At 38.5% G+C, this 19174-nt stretch overlaps 1 protein-coding gene across 1 annotated transcript in view; it reads left to right on the top strand.

The window, feature by feature from the left end:
* Positions 1-19174, top strand: part of kcnh5b (potassium voltage-gated channel, subfamily H (eag-related), member 5b) — a 49696-nt gene that overhangs the window by 23343 nt on the left and 7179 nt on the right. Inside the window, exons 8-10 of the mRNA XM_039651984.2 lie at positions 3217-3416; positions 3507-3759; positions 8150-8346. Of these exons, the coding sequence (XP_039507918.2) occupies positions 3217-3416; positions 3507-3759; positions 8150-8346 (650 nt within the window). The remainder of the gene's footprint in view (positions 1-3216; positions 3417-3506; positions 3760-8149; positions 8347-19174) is intronic.

Below are 19174 nucleotides of genomic sequence, written 5' to 3'. Positions count from 1 at the left end.
ATGAGTATGTTTTAAAAGGGGCTCTGTTGATCTACTCATGGTGTTGTAAGGTCTTCAGAACTCTTTGGTTTAATCAAGGGGAGATGATCATCACACACGCCCAATAAAAACAACAGCTCACAATTAATGGAGAGAATAATTGTAGTTAGCTGTTCTGAAGTCTCCTTGATAAGGCTTGCACACAGCGCAGAGCCCCATTCTCTCTTTCTCCGTCTGTAATTATCCGAACACATTGTTCTCATCTCCAGATCCTTCAGTCAAGATATTTTCTCTTTTGTTTTCATGTTTCGCTAAAGATCCCAATCTCATGTCTTACTCTTTCTTTCTTCCTGTCTTGCCCACATCTCTGTCTGTCTCTGTGGTAGTGAGGTCCTATAAGGCCTCATTATGTCTGTTAGTTTGCACAGGCTCCCCTGAGACTCCCCCTAATGCACCATCCGTGCCATTTGCTCTACAACTTTTTCTATTTCATGCCCTAAAGTTACACCTGGATAAGAAGTTTAAAATCTCACTGGGTGATGTATGGGGCGGAATATGGTTGTATTGTGCTCAAAAATGATATGATCAGTTTGTTAATTAGGGCTGTGCAATGATTAATCCCATCCAAAATAAAAGTTTGTGTTTACATAGTGTAATATATGTGTGTACTGTGTAAAATTATTTTGTATATATAAATACACACACATGCATGTATATATTTAAGATTTTTTATTTATTTATATGTATATAATATAAATTATATGTACAGTATATACATGCATGTGTGTGTGTTTATAGTTACAAAATAATTACACACGCACATATATATTTTGCAAACACAAACTTTTATTTTGGATACGATTAATCGCTGCACAGCCCTACTTTGAATGTTTTTATTTATGCCCAGCAGATTTTGATGAGCACAAGTTGTCTGTCCTAATCTCTGACTGATGCTGAAGTCACTGTGAGGAACTGTCGCATCCAGTTAGGGCTGGAAAATATATCAAATATTTGTGATATCTTGGAGGCCAGTGAGTTAAGCTGATGATTTTAATGTACATTATATTGGCCATTAAAGACTTAAAATACTTTTTTTTCAGAGAGTGTTAAGATATGCTTTAATAGCATCTCTAATTTCAAAAGTGAGTAGAAAAAATGGCATTAGAGTTGTTAAGTTCAGTTCTGTGAGTCAGTTCAGTTTGTTTCACCTAACTGATTCATACCAATTCATTCAACGATCCTCTGCATGGAAGTTCACCTTTAATGTGTCTGTTAAAACATGTGTGTCTGACCTTTAATGTGTTAATCATTTCATGTGTTTAATGATGAGTGTATTTATGAGGTTGTGTGTGAGGTTTATTTGACTATAATTACTTTCTTTTAGTCAGATGGCTGATATCCAAAACTGAATCAGAAAAATATCAAAGAGAAGAAATCAAGGGGACTCTAACTCACTCTTTTCAGCCTTCTGACTCCCTCTCGTTTTCCCTGTTTCTCTCAATCTCTTTTCTCCTCCTCTAACTTGGTCATTTCATTTGGCATTTCTTCATCCATTTTTATCTTATCACATTCCATCTATTTCACTTTCTTCTCTGTTCCCGCTCTTCTCTTATTGGTTGTGAGTGGAAGTATTTGGAAAGCTATTTCAGGAAAGGTTGCCATAGAGATGAGGATCAGAGATACTGTGGCAACACATGAGAAAGGCAATAAAAACAGGAGCAGAAGTTTTACATTGTGTACATACAGAGAACTGTCTGACTTCAGTCTACTGTTTGTCTTTCAGTTCTCCTATAAAAGACGTCCCATTGTAAAATTTAATATTTCATATTTTTTTCAAAAAGAGAAAAAACTAAATAAAAAACAATTAATGTTCATAATGATTTTTTTTTTTTTTTTTTTTTTTTTTGCGAAAATATGGGTTTGAAAATACATTATTTTTCCAGTGGGTGTCATTTAGAAATGAATTCTTATTAAAAGTGTCATTTGAATTGGGCAAACTGCATATTATGGAATGTTTGAAATAGAGCTGCAGGATTCGGGATAAAGTGAGAATTAGTGGGAACAATTATTTTGTATCAAATAGAATTCTCCCACGATTCCGAAGAAACTAAACGAAATAACATGTAATTTACTAGAGGTTAACTTAAGAGACAAAATGTTAATTGCTGCAGTCTATTTAAAGATTTTAATTAATCTGAATTCATTATTTAAAAAAAAAGCCCGGTTTGAATAAATGATTTAATGACTCACTCATAAACACTTCACTTGTTTCTTTAATGGATTAATTTCAGCTCAAGCATTTCTGAAAAAATCTTTTGAATGAATGATTCAATGACAAATTAAAAAAAATTAACAGTCACCAAATTTAACAATGAGATTTGAGGATGTTTGAATCAAGATCATGATATTTTTTTAACGATTAATCACGCAGTTCTAGTTTGTAACAAATACTGTGTATTTCAATTAATACAAAATATATTCTGTCACACATCAAAATTCATTCATTCATTCAGAATCTACACACAAATGTAATATCTGTCAAATGATAATTCTGCCGTCATTTTAAATAAACTATATTTGTACATTTAACATAATTGTTTAAAATAAGTTGATTTAATGATTTATTTATTTAATTTTAGGTTCTTTAGTCTGCCACACATTTTAGACATTGAAAGGAGAACTCCGGCGCAAAATGAACCTTTGGTCTAATAACACATTGGTACCTAGTTAACCGTTCTCGGAGATTTGTTTTCATGATAATCCAATATAAAGACTTTTATCTCTAAAAACTGTTTAGCTTATAATGCTAGTATATAGGGCATAGAGTAATGAAAATAGTTAATACCACTAACAAGGCTCAAAATAGCCCCACACTAACACGGTAACATAATCAGGGGTCCCAAAACAAAGCATTGAGAACGTTGTAAGTGTACAGACCGTTTGATAAGAAGATATTTTATATAGACAGTCCACTTCGTGTATACAGGCAGCAGCCATCTTTGGAAAACAGTCTCGACAAATCGAACCACGAACACCGTTCATACATTTCAGAAGTTCACTGAACCTCAAATAGTTGCATGGCGCTCGTGGTTCGACTTGTCGAGACTGTTTTCCAAAAATGGCTCCTGCCTGTATACGTGAAGTGGACTTTAAGTGCCACACAGTGTTCTTCTATGTTTTCATTTCAAATCTGTCTGACCAATATCTATTTTATTCTTCTCTCCTCATGTCCTATAGCTCTCCTTTACGCCACCATCTTCGGTAATGTGACAACCATTTTCCAGCAGATGTACGCAAACACCAACCGTTACCACGAAATGCTGAATAACGTGCGGGATTTCCTCAAGCTCTACCAGGTGCCCAAAGGCCTCAGTGAGAGAGTGATGGACTACATCGTCTCCACGTGGTCCATGTCCAAAGGCATCGACACAGAGAAGGTGAGCCTGAAACAGATGGGATGGTTGCATGATTGAAGTTTTGGATATTATTCTTGGAAAGTTCTACATTGGAAAATCATCTGTGCACAGGTGCTCTCCATCTGCCCTAAGGACATGCGGGCTGATATCTGCGTGCACCTGAACAGGAATGTGTTCAACGAGCACCCTGCCTTCCGATTGGCCAGTGACGGATGTTTGCGCTCATTGGCTGTGGAGTTCCAGATGATACACTCCGCCCCCGGTGACCTCATCTTCCATGCGGGTGAAAGCGTGGACCTGCTCTGCTTTGTGGTGTCAGGATCATTGGAGGTCATCCAGGATGATGAGGTCATCGCTATACTGGGTTCGTTTGGTAACTATTTTTAAAAGCACCGATTCATGCTGGGTTCACACTGTACAATTTTGGCCACGATTTGGCCGTCTGACACCATTTTTTATGAATTCTTAAAAATTCCTAGCCTTTGATTGCTAATTTGACATGTACACCGACTGCTGATTAACGACTAATGTGATCAAATTTTCAAAGTCAGAATATTTGACTGTCAAATCAAAAAGCATTAGGAGCGCATAACATGATGATGCAATTAGTAAGACAACAAACCAACACTTGCTTTTTTCCCCCACAGTTTTCTTTTTAAAAGAAAGGCATGATCAAAATTGATGCTAGAGTGTTTTTGTTTGCTAGCAATTTCTGTCCCGCATGTAAATGCAGCTCATAGGCAATGAATGCATCACGGATTGATGTAAAACCCCAGATGAGTCTTCTTGCGTGCATCCGTTTTTTACACATCATGACTGCCGTACAGTATCAGTTAATAACAACTAAGATATTACAGTGTAACATGGCTCACATTGGGGATCATATTCATACAGTCGGAAAGGACTATTATAAATCATACAGTGTGCACCAGGCTTAATACATGCTATTTTGTTTTTTGTTTTTACCATCTATTAGCATCTCTCAGTATTTGTTCATTCTTGCTGTTTGTCTTCTAGATTAGAAATTCATTTTGGTTGTCATGGTGATGAATTATTTTTTAATTATATCTTTTTGACATCATTAATTTGATTTTGATTGAATCTCCAGCAATCAGACTGACTTCCATTACAAACACCATCTCACTTTTAAACTTTCAATCAGCTGCTTCACTGAAATCGCATTAGATTATCACTCTCCCTTGAGTCGCCATCGAAATGGAACCATACAGCGGAATTAAACATTAAGCTCTAATGGCCGCTGAGTTGAGGCCTTGTCTCTGCTCCAGCTCGGCAGGAAGCCTGGACCTACAGTGTCTCTGTGTGCCCAGGAGGGTGGTGGGTGTCTGGGCAGATGAAGATGGGCTCCTGGGGAGTGGAGTTAGAGAGGTGTAAAGCTGTGTCTCTACAGGAGACAAATGAGAAGAAATTATGATATGAGTCACATTTATCCATATGGCACACATTTACCCAAAACTATTTTTTGCTGGACCGTCTTCGACAGAACTCTTGTAAATGTGCTTAAGGAAAAACATACACAAGCGTCACTTGTTTCGTTAAAGGGATTGTTGAAACTAAATGGAAATTCTGGCATCATTTACTCACCATCATGCAGTTCAAAACCTCTATGATTTTCTTTCTTCTGTGAAACACAAAATAAGATATTGCGAAAGGTTTTTCGGTCTACATTTAATCTGGACACATTTGAAAACAGCATTTTTGTATTAAAACTTGTGTTTTCCAACAGTTGCTCTTCCACACTGAAGCATCGGATAATGTTTAAATCATCTAACTGCATGCGTAAATGTACTAAAAGATCACTGAGATTCTGAGAGACCAGACATAATAAAGATCGCATGCTGTTCTTCTGGGATGATACTTTTATTTGCAAAATAAAAGTTTTCAAATGTATCAACTTTAGAGAGCCTTTTCAAATGTCTCTCCTAACGTTCTCAACCTTTACACACACTAAAAAAGTATTTTTAAAATATGACAGTATATGAACCTGAAGGTATGGGTTTAACTGTCCTCACGTGGCAACAGAGTGCCATGGTAACACATGACTCCTTGGAGACAATGTCTGGTGGCTTCTGAGATAAACTGTAAAACCCCACAGCCTCTTCAGGGATACGACTGTCTTCAGAGTCTCAGTAGAGTCCTTGACAAAGTCTCTGAAGACCAGATCTGCTGCACACAGTATGTTTGAGTTCAAATAAATACCCTGACCGTGTGTAACAACTTATCATAATAATGTTTACATGAATCAATTTGGAATTTGTATTAAGTTAGTTTGGTATAAATTAAGTTATATATACTGTATTCTATCTACTAAATGCAACATACAGCTCTTGTGCATTGTGCGGTCTACATGTTATTAGGCTTGACGCAAGAGTGGTTTGCTTTGTCAAAGATGACCGCAGAATAATGGTTTTCAGGAAAAGAGGATTTTTCAGTTTTGCTTTGAACGGTTAATTAGAGCGCATGTGTGTGCATGCATTCCAAGCAGCTGCTAATTGTGGTTTAATTGGTCTGGCATGTGCAGCCAATTAAATATGTTTTGCTACTAGAAATAAGTCTTTAATTGGCAGGACAAACACCTGTGGCAGATGATCTCTGTAAGGAGATTATGCTGAGCTCAGCATCAAAAATATTAGCCTGAAAACAAGAAACTCTTGTTTGTACCAGCAAAAAAGGGTTTTGATTTTCCCAGATTTCTTGTGGCAACTGCACATTCAGCACTGCTGCGTCCTATGGAATCAGTGCAGGATTTTGCACTTGAAGGTTGAAGGTCTATTTTGGGTCGCTGGCGCCAAGGATCTGTGGAAAGTGATGGAAGAGATCAGTGTGCCATTGATCTTCGGCATCTTAAACGAGTAGAGACAGCTACACTCCTCTCTGATAATACCACGTTCATCTATGCAGCAATTATCCTGCTTTCTTACTGTCTCTTAATGTTTCTTGGCTCTTTCACTCAGTTGTGAACATAAGAGATAATTAAAAAATGATACTTGAGCTCTAAGTTATCTTTTGTGCTTTACATTTATTGCATTTCTGAATAGGTTTGAGTTCCTTTTGGCCTTAAAAGTTAAGGTTGGCAGGAAATGGGACTCCACCCTATCTATTTTCTAAATGTATGTCATAGATCTTATTGTGAACAATTCACATTTACATTTATTCATTTATCTGACGCTTTTATCCAAAGCGACTTACAATGGCAATATATGTCAGAGGTTGCACGCCTCTGGAGCAACTATAGGGGTTAAGTGTCTTGCTCAGGGACGCATTGGTGTCTCACAGTGGATTCGAACCTGGGTCTCTCACACCAAAGGCATGTGTCTTATCCACGCCCATTCATGCGCCATCACCATGCCAATTCATTCATGCATGGTTTTTTTTTTACTTGTAATTTTGTATCTTCCAGTGACATGTCAGACTTCTCTTTGGTAAAACATGCTGGACTTCTTCAATCATTTAGTGTACTTAAACCCCGTCCATTTCTTACAATTGACAGCAAGCTCCCATTCAAATCTGCCTCCATCCAGTCAACATCTGATGATTTGAACAAGCTCCCGTCCTCCTACTTCTTTTCATTAGGATATATGTCACATTCTGGATGAAATTATTTGAAAATTGAAAATTCAGTCATTTACTCACCCTCTATTCTTCTATGGTTCACCATTTTTTTGAAGAATTTCCAGAAGCTGCAGTTTTTCACATAACAAAAGTTGATATTAATCTTTACTATGAGGGATTAAAAAAAAAAAGTTACAGCTACACTGTGTAACTCTTTTAGTTTATTCTTAGCTAAAAACACTTAGTTCTTTCAAAAATATATGTGCTCATTAATGTATATTTACTTCGTTCAAGTAATAAAGTATTCTCGTGAGTGTATAATATGCCACTGAACATACATACGGGTAAGGGGTTCTAATGTTGGTCGCCATGTTGACCCTCCATCTTGAAAGTACATTAGCCAAAGAGGGACATACCCGTTAATTCAAGCTTCGCTTTTCGCGTTTACGTTTGAGTTAACACTCATGGACGAGGTCGAACTGGAAGCCATGTTAATCTTGGACTACATTGGCCACCGTAGGAGTTAAAACGAAATCGGAATTGAGAGGAACAGAAACTAATATTCACTGGATGGTCATATACCTTTTCACTGCTAGATGGGGGTGAAAATCACACATGGCTTTTTGTTCTAATCCACTGTTCTAATTCATTTGAAGTCAATATGCTAGCTTTGTATATAATGACCGTGCAAGGGCAACGTTTCCAGTAAATATCCAAAAACTGTTGAACATTCTTCAAAATTCTATCCTCTTTTGTAGAGGAAAATCGTGCAGTTTTTTTAATGGTATGAGGGTGTTTAAATGATAACAGATTTTTGATAGAGAATGAATTTTTGAGAGACTTATTAATTTTTTTTTCTGTCAGTTTACACAAAGCTATTATTTGGCTTTATGCAGCTCCCACCAAGAAATCAGATCCAAAGTTATGCTTTTTAATTACCCTTTTAAGTAGAGTAAGCTCTTTCCAGTACAGTCAAGCAATTCTCCAGCTCAGGTTGGGGCCTGTCTCTAGATCTACAGTATTAAGAGAATATTAATTGAATTGTCAGATTTGATCACTCCAAAGCTCAACCCTCCTGTGAGATGATTCATTTAAATGACACCAATTAAATCTCCCACTTAAATAACTTTATGTAATCTGCCCTTTGCATGTTCTCTGAACCTTTTGTCCTTTTGCTCTCTCAGGTAAAGGGGACGTGTTTGGTGATGTGTTTTGGAAGGAGACGACTTTGGCCCACTCATGCGCTAATGTTCGAGCGTTAACGTACTGTGATCTTCACATCATAAAGAGAGAAGCCCTGTTGAAGGTGTTAGACTTTTACACGGCGTTTGCCAACTCCTTCTCCCGGAACCTCATTCTCACCTGCAATCTACGTAAAAGGGTGAGAAACATTAGCAAGTTCACATCTCGTATGTTATGTCTCATTGTTTTTGATAGGATTGTCAGTAGCATTTCAGACTCCTTTGTTTGTTCATGCTCAGCTTGATTCGTCCTATTTTTTACTTTGTGCTGAAATATTGTGCTTTATATAGAAGCTCATTGTTTGCTGCTTCCCTCAATACTTTCTCTTCTTTCTAAACAATTACTAAGCCACACGCACTCATTCTCGCACACACACTTAAACCTACAAACAACATAGTGTTTTTAGGCTAATGGTCAGATATGAATAAATCAAAAAGTTCCTCTCATACGTACTTTCCCTTTATCACTTTCTCTCTCTCCCCCTAATGTCTTTTTTCCACCCTGATTGTTCCCAGCATGCTTTTACCCTGCCAAACAGTACATTTTAAGCTGAAGCAAAAGAAAAACAGTTTTAATATATTTTTTTAGATTTGTTTTTATTCTTAGACTTTTCTCTACTGTATAAATAGTAAACAGAGGACAGAAAAAAGTGGAATAGGATCAGGATCTTCCGTGCAAGCTTGAGTTCATGATCACCATGACTCAACAACAGCTAGGCAAAAAAGTTTTGAATTGGTGATGGAAAAAAAAAAAGAATTCTCTTCATTTAACAGCAATTAATCCATATAGTATATATGATATGGAAATAAAACGGCAACATAGTGATTTCAGATGTATTCTGTGGACAAATGAAAGACCAGTCTTGTTTAGTGTCTTTGTTAAGGGAGCCTGAGGGTTTCAACAGAATGAAAGATTTAGATTTCAAGCATGTATCTGCCATTTAAAAGAGGAGAGATGGAGAGAGGGAGGGACGGACGGAGGTTAGGTTTGTGGAATATTCTGATGTGTACTGTGTGTGTGTGTGTGTGTGGGGGGGGGGGGGTCTTTGGTAATGTACTGTACTGTACACTTCGTATTTTGTGTTTTCTGGTTAATCGGTTAGAGTCTATAAGACAGCTTGTGGGCCTTCAGGCAGACACACACACAGACACACTTCTTCCAGAAGGCTTTTGCATTAATGATGTGACCCAGAATAAGAAACAGTCTGGCAATAACTTCCGAATTCTGAGACGGGCTGTTTGCCTAAACTACTACAGTAATACTGTCGGGCCACATAAAGTTCCATGGCTATCTTAGCATTATATGCAAACAAATAACATCATTGTAGGAGGTTAATTTGATCTTTCCAATAACATGTCTAATAATGGTGACAATGAGAATCATATGTATTAGTTGGTTATTATTATTATTTATATACACAATAAATTTGTGCATCTACTACTACTACTAATAATAATAAATAATAATAATAATCAGTTGTAACAAGAACATTATTGTAAATATTTGATGACACTCCTGACTGTGTTTATAGCCTCACAGATCATATGGTTTTCTGTAGGTAATGCTTTATGTGCTGTGTGTTATATTACTGTTTTTAAAATAATAACATTCAGATACTCACTTTATTGTTTTTTTTATTAATTGTATTTGTATAATAATGATAGTGAACAATAATAGAATAATAATTATTGTTAATAATAATTATTATTATAAATATAGCAATAATAACAAAAATGATAATTATATGTTAATTTCTAGAAAAGTAAATCATTTTAAATAATATTATTGTAATAAAATTGCCATAAGCATGCCTAACTGGGTCTACATAGTCTCAGAGTTCAAATGTTTTTCTAGAGGTGTGTGGCATGTTATTTCCTCCGAGAGTCACATGTTTACTTAGGCAAAGAGATACAGACAGGTTTAGAATTGTTTTCTTTAAGCAGTAAATTGAACAGAAGACTGAATCTCATAGCTCATCAGTCTGTCTCACTGAATTAGAGCAGTTTTCGGTGTGTGTGTGTGTGTGTGTGTGTGTGTGTGTGTGTGTGTGTGTGTGTGTGTGTGTGTTCAGTGCATGGCTGCATTAGGCGTGTGTATGACTGCAGGTGACAGGCAGGATTACCTGAACAGCCCTAATGTGTCACCTAATCACCCACTGAGACTGACACACTCTCCCTCAGTGTGTCTGTGTGCGTGTGAGAAAGAGGAGGGAGGTTTAGGTACGGTACAGTGATGGCTCTAGAGTTTGAAAGAAAGATATATTTATAGAGACAGACCTTTTTTTATTTATTTTCATTTTTCCTGAAGTGGAAGAAATTCTTGAATATATATAATATTAATTTACATTAAAAATAGTTATATTTATTTATCTTTGATGTATAATATAATGTGACATAATATAATATAATATAAATTTTTCCATTTTTAGCATTTGCACCACCTGATAGCAGTTCCTTTAGTGAGTCGGACACTTACCGTGGACATCATAAGCACATAAACAACGCTAGCAACTGGTGCCATTCATTCCTTCTGTTCTCAGTCCTGTAGTCATCTACATTTGGTCTTTTTAGTGGTCTAATTAGTAAAGTGTTTTTACGTTTATTCTCTGTAGTGACAGGGCTCAGGAGAGTACAGACATACACAAATACACGTTAGGGCACACTAGATGATAAATATATGGAAAATAAAAAGAAAGTTACTGAAAATAAAAAAAAATCAGATAAAGATGGAATGTTTCCATCCGCTAGCCTCAGGCAGATAGTCCACAAGAACAAAAAAAAATCAGACCCATTTAATCATGGATACACACAGTAAAATCTTGGCAAGAAGGTGAGACTCCCCTGCAGATTTCCTCTTTGGAGTAATGGCTTCTCTCTTGAGTGCTTCCAGAATATTCTCGAGAGTGAGAGATTGATGGAGGAGAGGAGCAGCCCTGCATTTTATTTATTTATTTAATTTTTTGCTTTCTGGCAATAATGCGTGTAAGGGACTTGGCGTGATGTGGCTGTAAGCTGTAAATCTGAAAGCTTGTGGTATGTCTGCTGCTGTAATATCAGATAATTTTTTTTTTTCTCCACCTGCCTATGTGGGGATTCTTACATTTAAAATGGGGTTACATTGTCTATTAGTATATAATGAGGAGGTGTGTGTGTGTGTGTGTGTGAGAGAGAGAGAGAGAGAGAGAGAGAGAGAGAGAGAGAGAGAGAGAGAGAAAGAGAGAAAGAGAGAGAGAGAGAGAGAGAGAGAGAGAGAGAGAGAGAGAGAGAGAGAGAGAGAGAGAGAGAGAGAGAGAGAGAGAGAGAGCACACCTGGTTTCCTTCTAACTGTAATGTGACAGTAAGAGGGTCTGAATCATTTGTCAGTGATTCTCAGCAGTAAAGGTTCTGGACACATTTTGAGCCAATTACCTCTCATCAGAGAGAAGACGCTTTCCCACTGCGGGGTGGCTGTGTGTGTGTGTGTGTCAGAGATATGTTATGTAATTGTGTTGCTAGCAGGCTTCTGTGTCATTTTAAGTCACTCAAGCCTCAATGGTTTACGCACAAACACACGCACACAAAATAAAGGTTCAAACTGGAAAAGGACTGACAAGTGACATGTTCAGAATAATCAGATGTATCAAAGTAATTTTAGAGTCAGTATTTCTATTTGAGAGAAAGGATGTACACAGTTATTAATGTTCAACACAAACACTGCACCGCGACATCTAGTACAGTCTTACTGTGGAGAGCTGTTTATATCACGGGCACTTCTCTTGCGCAATCACTTCCAGCATATCCGCAAATGCCCACTAGATGGCACCTTTGCGCCACCTTTGTAACAGCCGCCCCCACATTTGCTATGTAAATGTGATCCAATTTAATGTTAATCCTCCTTAGGCAATTCAGGCAGCTGAATTAGATTTACCACAGGTTTGGTGAAGCTCTTGTCCTTGACTTTTACCTCAGGTGACTTTGTCCATCAGCGCTTGGAATCACCTTTACCACTTTTCCTACTAACCGAGCTCTTGGTAATTGGGTGTCAACTATCATTACAACAGACCCCTCAGTAAGGTCCTCAGTAGTCCTTTGCCATTTTTGCCTCAGCTGAAGACCTGGTAAGAAGTAGCTAATGAACTTGCCCTAGAAATGATCCATCAGTATCTGATTTGTCTCCACCGTCTTCGACTTAGGCATTCAGAATCTCGGTAGACAACTTGCGGCAATAAACTACTGGACCGCCCAATCAAAAGATGATTTGGTGTCATTGGGTCAACATGTGTGAAATAGAACGCTGGCTTGAACAGACGAAGTCAAGCAGGAGGCAAGTCAGCCATCTTTGGTGAAACAGGCTTGGATCTTAACTTCCGACACTCCAGACAAGCATATTGATGCTTCCGAACAGCCTCACGCCCTCTCAATATCCAATATCTCAACATCCTGGTCCAGGATGGCATAATCTCTGGTCAAAATCCTGGATTAACAGTTTGGTGATGCAGTGGACCGGATCCAGCACAATTGGGTGTTTGAAGTTAGAATCCAAGTCCTCTGCTCTTCGGAGGTGTCCACCAAATCGAATTACCTCATTTGTTGCATCAAACTCAGGAGCCAGAACATGAAGGCGACTAATGGAAGGAACTGGTTTATTGTCCTTGAGAAGGTTATATTCCTCTAGGAAACTTTCGAGCTGAGACTGTTTAAGGAGGAGGGAGACTGCTTGTTGATAAGTTCCTGCACTAGATGGAGCAGCTTGCTCTGCTTGCTCAGGCTGAAGGGTGCTTGCTGTGGCCTCCACCAGTTCACTTGGAGCTTCTGGCCACTCGTCATGTGGTTGTTAAAGAAAAGATGGACCTTGACACCACCTGGTACAGGATGGCATAATCTCTGGTCAAAATCATGAATTAACAGTTTGGTGATGCAGTGGCTTGGATCCAGCACAGTGCTAGTTCCACCATAGATTTACCCCTGGTCAGATCATCTGCCGGGTTAAGGGTGATCTCACGTACCTCCATGACCGCTGATCTGTGAACTCTTGGATTTCAGAAACTCTTGGACACGAGTTTGACTGGAGCCATGTCAGGACAGTGCTCGAGTCTCAGATGCATCACAAAACGCATGGACATATCTTGTATCATGTCTAGCTGGTCCATAGTTGTGGGAAAATAGCAGCGAGGTAAGGTGATTCGATATAATTCAGGCAGTTCTGCTACCCATGTATACCAAGCTTGGAGCAGCTCCTCAGGTTGTAATGGGTCATCTGATTTGAATGCTAGCGTGTCCACCTGACACAACTTCTCTACATTTCTCAGAAGTTGTTTCAGAGTTTACTGAGGTCAGGTAACAGTTCTGAGATCTAGGATTCTGTTTTAGACCCCTATAGCCCTGTAGTGTCCACCCTAACCTGGTCCGTATAACGACCGGCCCTCCTGGTGGTCCATAAAGCACTGGTTCTGTTGGACTGATCAAATGGGGCTGGTCAGCTCCAGTGAGAAGAAGAGGGTGAACTTGATCAAAGTGCTCAAGTGGCAAACCTCTGAGGTGCTTGTTCCTTTTCTGGAAGACGGTTAGTTGGTAGAAATGATCAGCCAGTCCCAGATTCTGAGCAGTGAATGCTCCACTAATGTGGTTATTCCGGTTTGGCTGTGAGCCAGGGGAAACACTAAAAGTGACAGATGCTCCTTAGAGTACTTGGTTTTCTTGCCTTATTGTTCTCAATGCCAGTTCCTCAGGAATTCCATGCAGGCTAAGCTTATTTGCTGCTTTGCAGAGGAGTATGGTCCTCTCTGAACCATTGTCGAGTACAGCATAAGTCTCCAGAGCTTGTTCACGATACTGCAGACGAACCTTTACCACCTTAAGCAATACCCGGTTGCAGTCTTTAGGTCGATTTAGATAAGCAGTGCTAACTGCGGAGTTTAAAATGCATATGCCCTCTTTACTTGCCTTAGAATTTACTTCATGCAGTATCTGTAGGTGTTTGTTTTGGCAAATGCTGCAGGGTTTCTTGAGAGTGCAGTCTGTAACAGCATGAGAACGACGATATTTTATGCACCTCTTGTTCTCAATAATCCACTCACGGAACTGCTCAGGAGTGAAAGTCTGGAAAGTAGCGCACTTACTTAAGAAATGCTCAGAGCTTTCTCAGAGGTGAATACTTTACGTCCTGGTTCTGGGCCCTTTATCTTTGAGACAGCTTTGACACCATGGAGGATAGTGGCTGGTCTAGTGAAGTGGTGCTGGCTTTGCCCGGCTCTCATGATTTCGTTTGTTGGGTGGTTCAGTATGGCCTAGACACCATGCTTCGTATTGGAGTCACTTCTTCGTATTGGAGAGAATTCAGGTAATGTATACACTAAATCAGACTGATAATATACGTAGGTGTCTGCGGAAGTCTGCACACAACTCTTAAAGTCGATGAGTGGTTGCTCCTTTACGGTTACCGCCCCACGGTTGTGGAATAAACTTCCTTTTGCGATTAAAAATTCCCCAACTTTGGACTGCATCATCATCAGCATCATCAACTCTGGAGGTAGTTTACCCAGCAGTCTGGCAACGTGGGAGCCACATTTTAATTCCACTTCTCCCTCTACGCCAAGGGTTTCCAGCATCCCAACAAGAGTTCTCATCTGAAGTGCAAATCTTTGCAATGCCTCATGATCCCCTCGCTTGATGTCAGGAGCATCCATGATCTGTGCTGTTCTTTTGAGTGTAATCTGATGCGGCTGATCAAACCTCTCATTTAAGGCTGTCATTGTGTCAGAGGATGGAGTGGTAGAGTTCAGGTAAGAGTCAGCGATAAGGGAGGCTTCCTCTAATTGGTAACACTTTAGAATACGGTTCCTTCGTTAATGAATAACTACACAAGAACTAATGAGTAACACAATATTAACAATCTAGTAACTATTATTAACTAACAAGAAACTCTGATTAACGAACTAGTAAGTAATAGCGCACAGACGATAGTGGTAGTTTACTATTAAGTAATCAATAACTACTATTTTTTTAATACTTCCCAGAGAACTACTGAAAAAGTTTATTAACAATCTAGTAACTACTATTAACTAAAATAAATTCTTATTAACGAATTAGTAAGTAATAGCTCACAGATGAAAGTGTTACTAGATACTTCTGTGGGAGTTACTAATTATTTGGATCCGTATTATAAAGTGAAGATCATTGGAACTAACTAGTAATTACTCAAGTGTTACTAAAGACATTTTCTAAAAGTATACTAAAGTTCATCAAAAATCTCAAATGTTTGCACAAATCATGACTAGATCATGTAGTAACACTTGATTAATTACTAGTTAGTTCCAATGATCTTCACTTTATAATACGGATCCAAATAATTAGTAATTAATAGCTCACAGATGAAAGTGTTACTAGATACTTCTGTGGGAATTACTAATTATTTGGATCCGTATTATAAAGTGAAGATCATTGGAACTAACTAGTAATTACTCAAGTGTTACTACATGATCTAGTCATGATTTGCGCAACCGTTTGAGATTTTTGGTGAACTTTAGTATACTTTTAGAAAATGTCTTTAGTAACACTTGAGTAATTACTAGTTAGTTCCAATGATCTTCACTTTATAATACGAATCCAAATAATTAGTAATTCCCACAGAAGTATCTAGTAACACTTTCATCTGTGAGCTATTACTTACTAATTCATTAATAAGAGTTTATTTTAGTTAATAGTAGTTACTAGATTGTTAATAAACTTTTTCAGTAGTTCTCTGGGAAGTATTAAAAAAATAGTAGTTATTGATTACTTAATAGTGAACTACCACTTTCGTCTATGCGCTATTACTTACTAGTTCATTAATCAGAGTTTCTTGTTAGTTAATAATAGTTACTAGATTGTTAATATTGTGTTACTCATTAGTTCTTGTGTAGTTAATCATTAACGAAGGAACCGTATTCTAAAGTGTTACCCTCTAATTTAAGATGTTCGACCAATATTTTGTATTTAAAGAGCTCGGTAGCACCTGCTGGCAGTAGATTCTCCAATGACATCTTCAGCCTGGCAAATTCCACAGGGTCTCGATGAATCAACATGGGAATTCATGGCTTAGGGCCTAGATAGACTTTCTCCTGTGCTGGCAGCGATGAGGGAAAGATCTCATAAGGTGAGGGTTGTGGCTGATTGTATGGCATTTCTGGGTGTATAAGCCATGGCTCAGTCGGTTTCACTGATTGTGGAGCATACACGGATTGTTGCTGAGGTGGCAAAAGAACGACCAGCCAGGGTGCAGAATGAGCTGGAAAATATGGATCATGGATTGGAGGGCAGGTGAAGGTATGATATGGTGAATGATATGATATGATTTCATTGAGAAAATGAAAGGTCAGACGAGCTGATCTTGAATCTCCTCCGTATGACGTCATACTGAGGAAAGGTAAACTCCCCTTTCTCTGCTTTGCCCGTCCAGAGAATGTGGCTCGCCCATGAGAAATTGAGCTAGGAAGTACGTACTATGAACAAGCGAGTGCGATTCGGGTTTTTCCTCGAGAGATAGCATGGCTTGCAAACGAGCGAAGCACAGCAGTTCGAATGTACAAATGAAAGTATCTTTTAGTTTCTTCATCTAAGCCTCTGAAGAAACAATGGGTTAATTTTAATTTCACTGGAAATGTGCCAACACAACTTTCCAAAGTTTTGTATGGTCCAAACATTTCACCAACGACTGTTTCCTCAACTTGGGCCAATACAGACTTAACCTCGATGAACGTCTGAAAGTAAATCATAGAGCTACCAATTAAGCAACAATTTCTGATATGTAGCCTAATTGTTCAAGTTCAGACAGGTAATCTTTCTCTCAAAATCGTCCAATACTCTTTGTGCATCAGTAAGTCAAGCCAGTGACTAAAATATCAACTTACCATTGTTTCTTTTAGTGGGATAAAAATATACCTGATTTAAATTGTGAATAAATTAGATACTGAAAGCGATCAAAGAGCAATCTTTCCACACAGCGCGAGTTTATCTGAACAACTCGTTATGAAAGCAATGACGCACGTTACACTGCACAACGAAGCTCTTACTGTATGTACATCATCGTGTTTGCATTGGTGAAAGCATTAGAGAGAGTGCAGAAACTACATCAACAAACTGTCATATTCTTGCTCAATGCTCATCACAGCAACATTTTATGATTAGATCTAAATACTTTAAAACCACTAATATGTATCTATTTCATATGCAAGCATGTCAGCCAATCACAGCAGTGGGCGGTTACACTGAATCCCACAGCAGACACGCCCCTTCAAACAGAGTGTTCAAATCAGAGGTTAAAATCAGGCTAGGAAAAATGCCTTTTATTTCTAAATTATGACTATTTTTTTATACAACACTCCACCGTTTTTTTAAATAGAGCTTATTCACAGTGTCCCCTACATTAAAATAGTTTGGCAAAAGCATTTTTTTCAAAGTGCACGCATTGTCTTAGTTTGGTAGCGCCGACGCTAGATTAGTTTAGCATAATGAATGGAATCCTATGTTGCCAAGTAGCATGTCGTGAGTAAAAGTGATACAAAAAAAAATAAAATAAATAAAAAAAACCTAATTACTTCTTGTGGCCTGTGTTCACAACGAGTACAAATATTTCAAATTAATACTAGGCGATTAAATAGGCAGATATTGATTTTGGACTATATTAGGGGGAATCACAGGCGAAGCACTGCTACTTGTCATATCACGCAACACCTGAAATAGCCCAACTTCTGTCAACATACCGGCGTGAATATTTGCTGGCTATTTTTACGACAGTAGACATAGTGAATGGTGATTGACATGGGGGATTTTTTGCGAGACCAAGAGGGTGACTTCTCAGACAGTCAAGACCCAGAACCATACCTCTGTGAACCAGAGTTTTCAGAAGAGGAGCTGCGTACAATGGAAATAGACTGACAGAAGGAGGATGTTGCGATCGCTCAACAGCCGTGAGGATGAGAGCCAACACGAACTGGTGGTGGGGTAATATGCCAACCTGTGCCGACTGAAATAGAGTGTGGCGATTGGGACAAAGTACTGCCATCGATGACCAGGCTCACCGTGTTAGATCAAGATGAGCGTGCCCGCAGTTGTGTTACAGCTTCCGATGATTTCTCGGCGTTGATCCATCCTGCGGTCCTCGACTTCATTTCCCGGTGCGATAAAGTCAACTGAAAAAAACGCCCCAAGCCGAATGGACCCAATAGATAGACATAGTGATTATTTCCACAGAGTAAGTGATTATTTTGCGTGATATGACTGCGCACAAGTGGCAGTGCTTCGCCTGTGATTCACCCTAATATAGGCCCAAGTCAAAATCTGCCAATTTAATTGCCCAGTCTTAATTTGAAATGCTATTTGTACTCGCTGTGAATACACAGGCCACAAGAAGGTTTATTAGGGGTTTTTTTTTGTTTTGTTTTTTATCACTTTTACTCATGACATGCTACTTGGCAACATAGGATTCCATTCATTATGCTAAGCTAAGCTAGCGTCGGCGCTTCCAAACTAAGACGATACATGCACTTTGAAAAAAAATGCTTTTGCCAAACTATTTTAATGTAGGGGACACTGTGAATAAGCCCTATTTAAAAAAAAAAAAAAAAAAAACGGTGGAGTGTTCCTTTAAGTGATGTCTTGCTTGGGATGGGTGCAAATCAAATATTTCCATTGCTCCACTGACCTAAAACCTCAACAATCACATTCATCACGACAGCTGGTTATTCTTAGCAACCACAAGTTTTATTTTTTGTATCTCTCATTCTGTCGGCAGTTGCTGGTGACTACAGACCAGGGCACGAAGCCTTCACTCTGTCGCTCTGAGATCAGATGTGGAATCTTAAAATAGCCATTACAGGATGTAACAGACATTTTCAGTGTGCTTTAATACCCCAAGAAAAGGCATGAAAATCAGATGCGTATTGCTATGATGTGCGCCATTTCTTCTGGGAAGGACAGTCAGGTCAGCTGTCTCTTGTTAGAAAAAGTGAG

Source organism: Pimephales promelas, chromosome 11 (genome assembly GCF_988280905.1).
Source record: "Pimephales promelas chromosome 11, fPimPro1.hap1.1, whole genome shotgun sequence".
NCBI classification, from domain to species: domain Eukaryota; kingdom Metazoa; phylum Chordata; class Actinopteri; order Cypriniformes; family Leuciscidae; genus Pimephales; species Pimephales promelas.
This window is presented reverse-complemented; position numbering and strand designations above follow the sequence as displayed.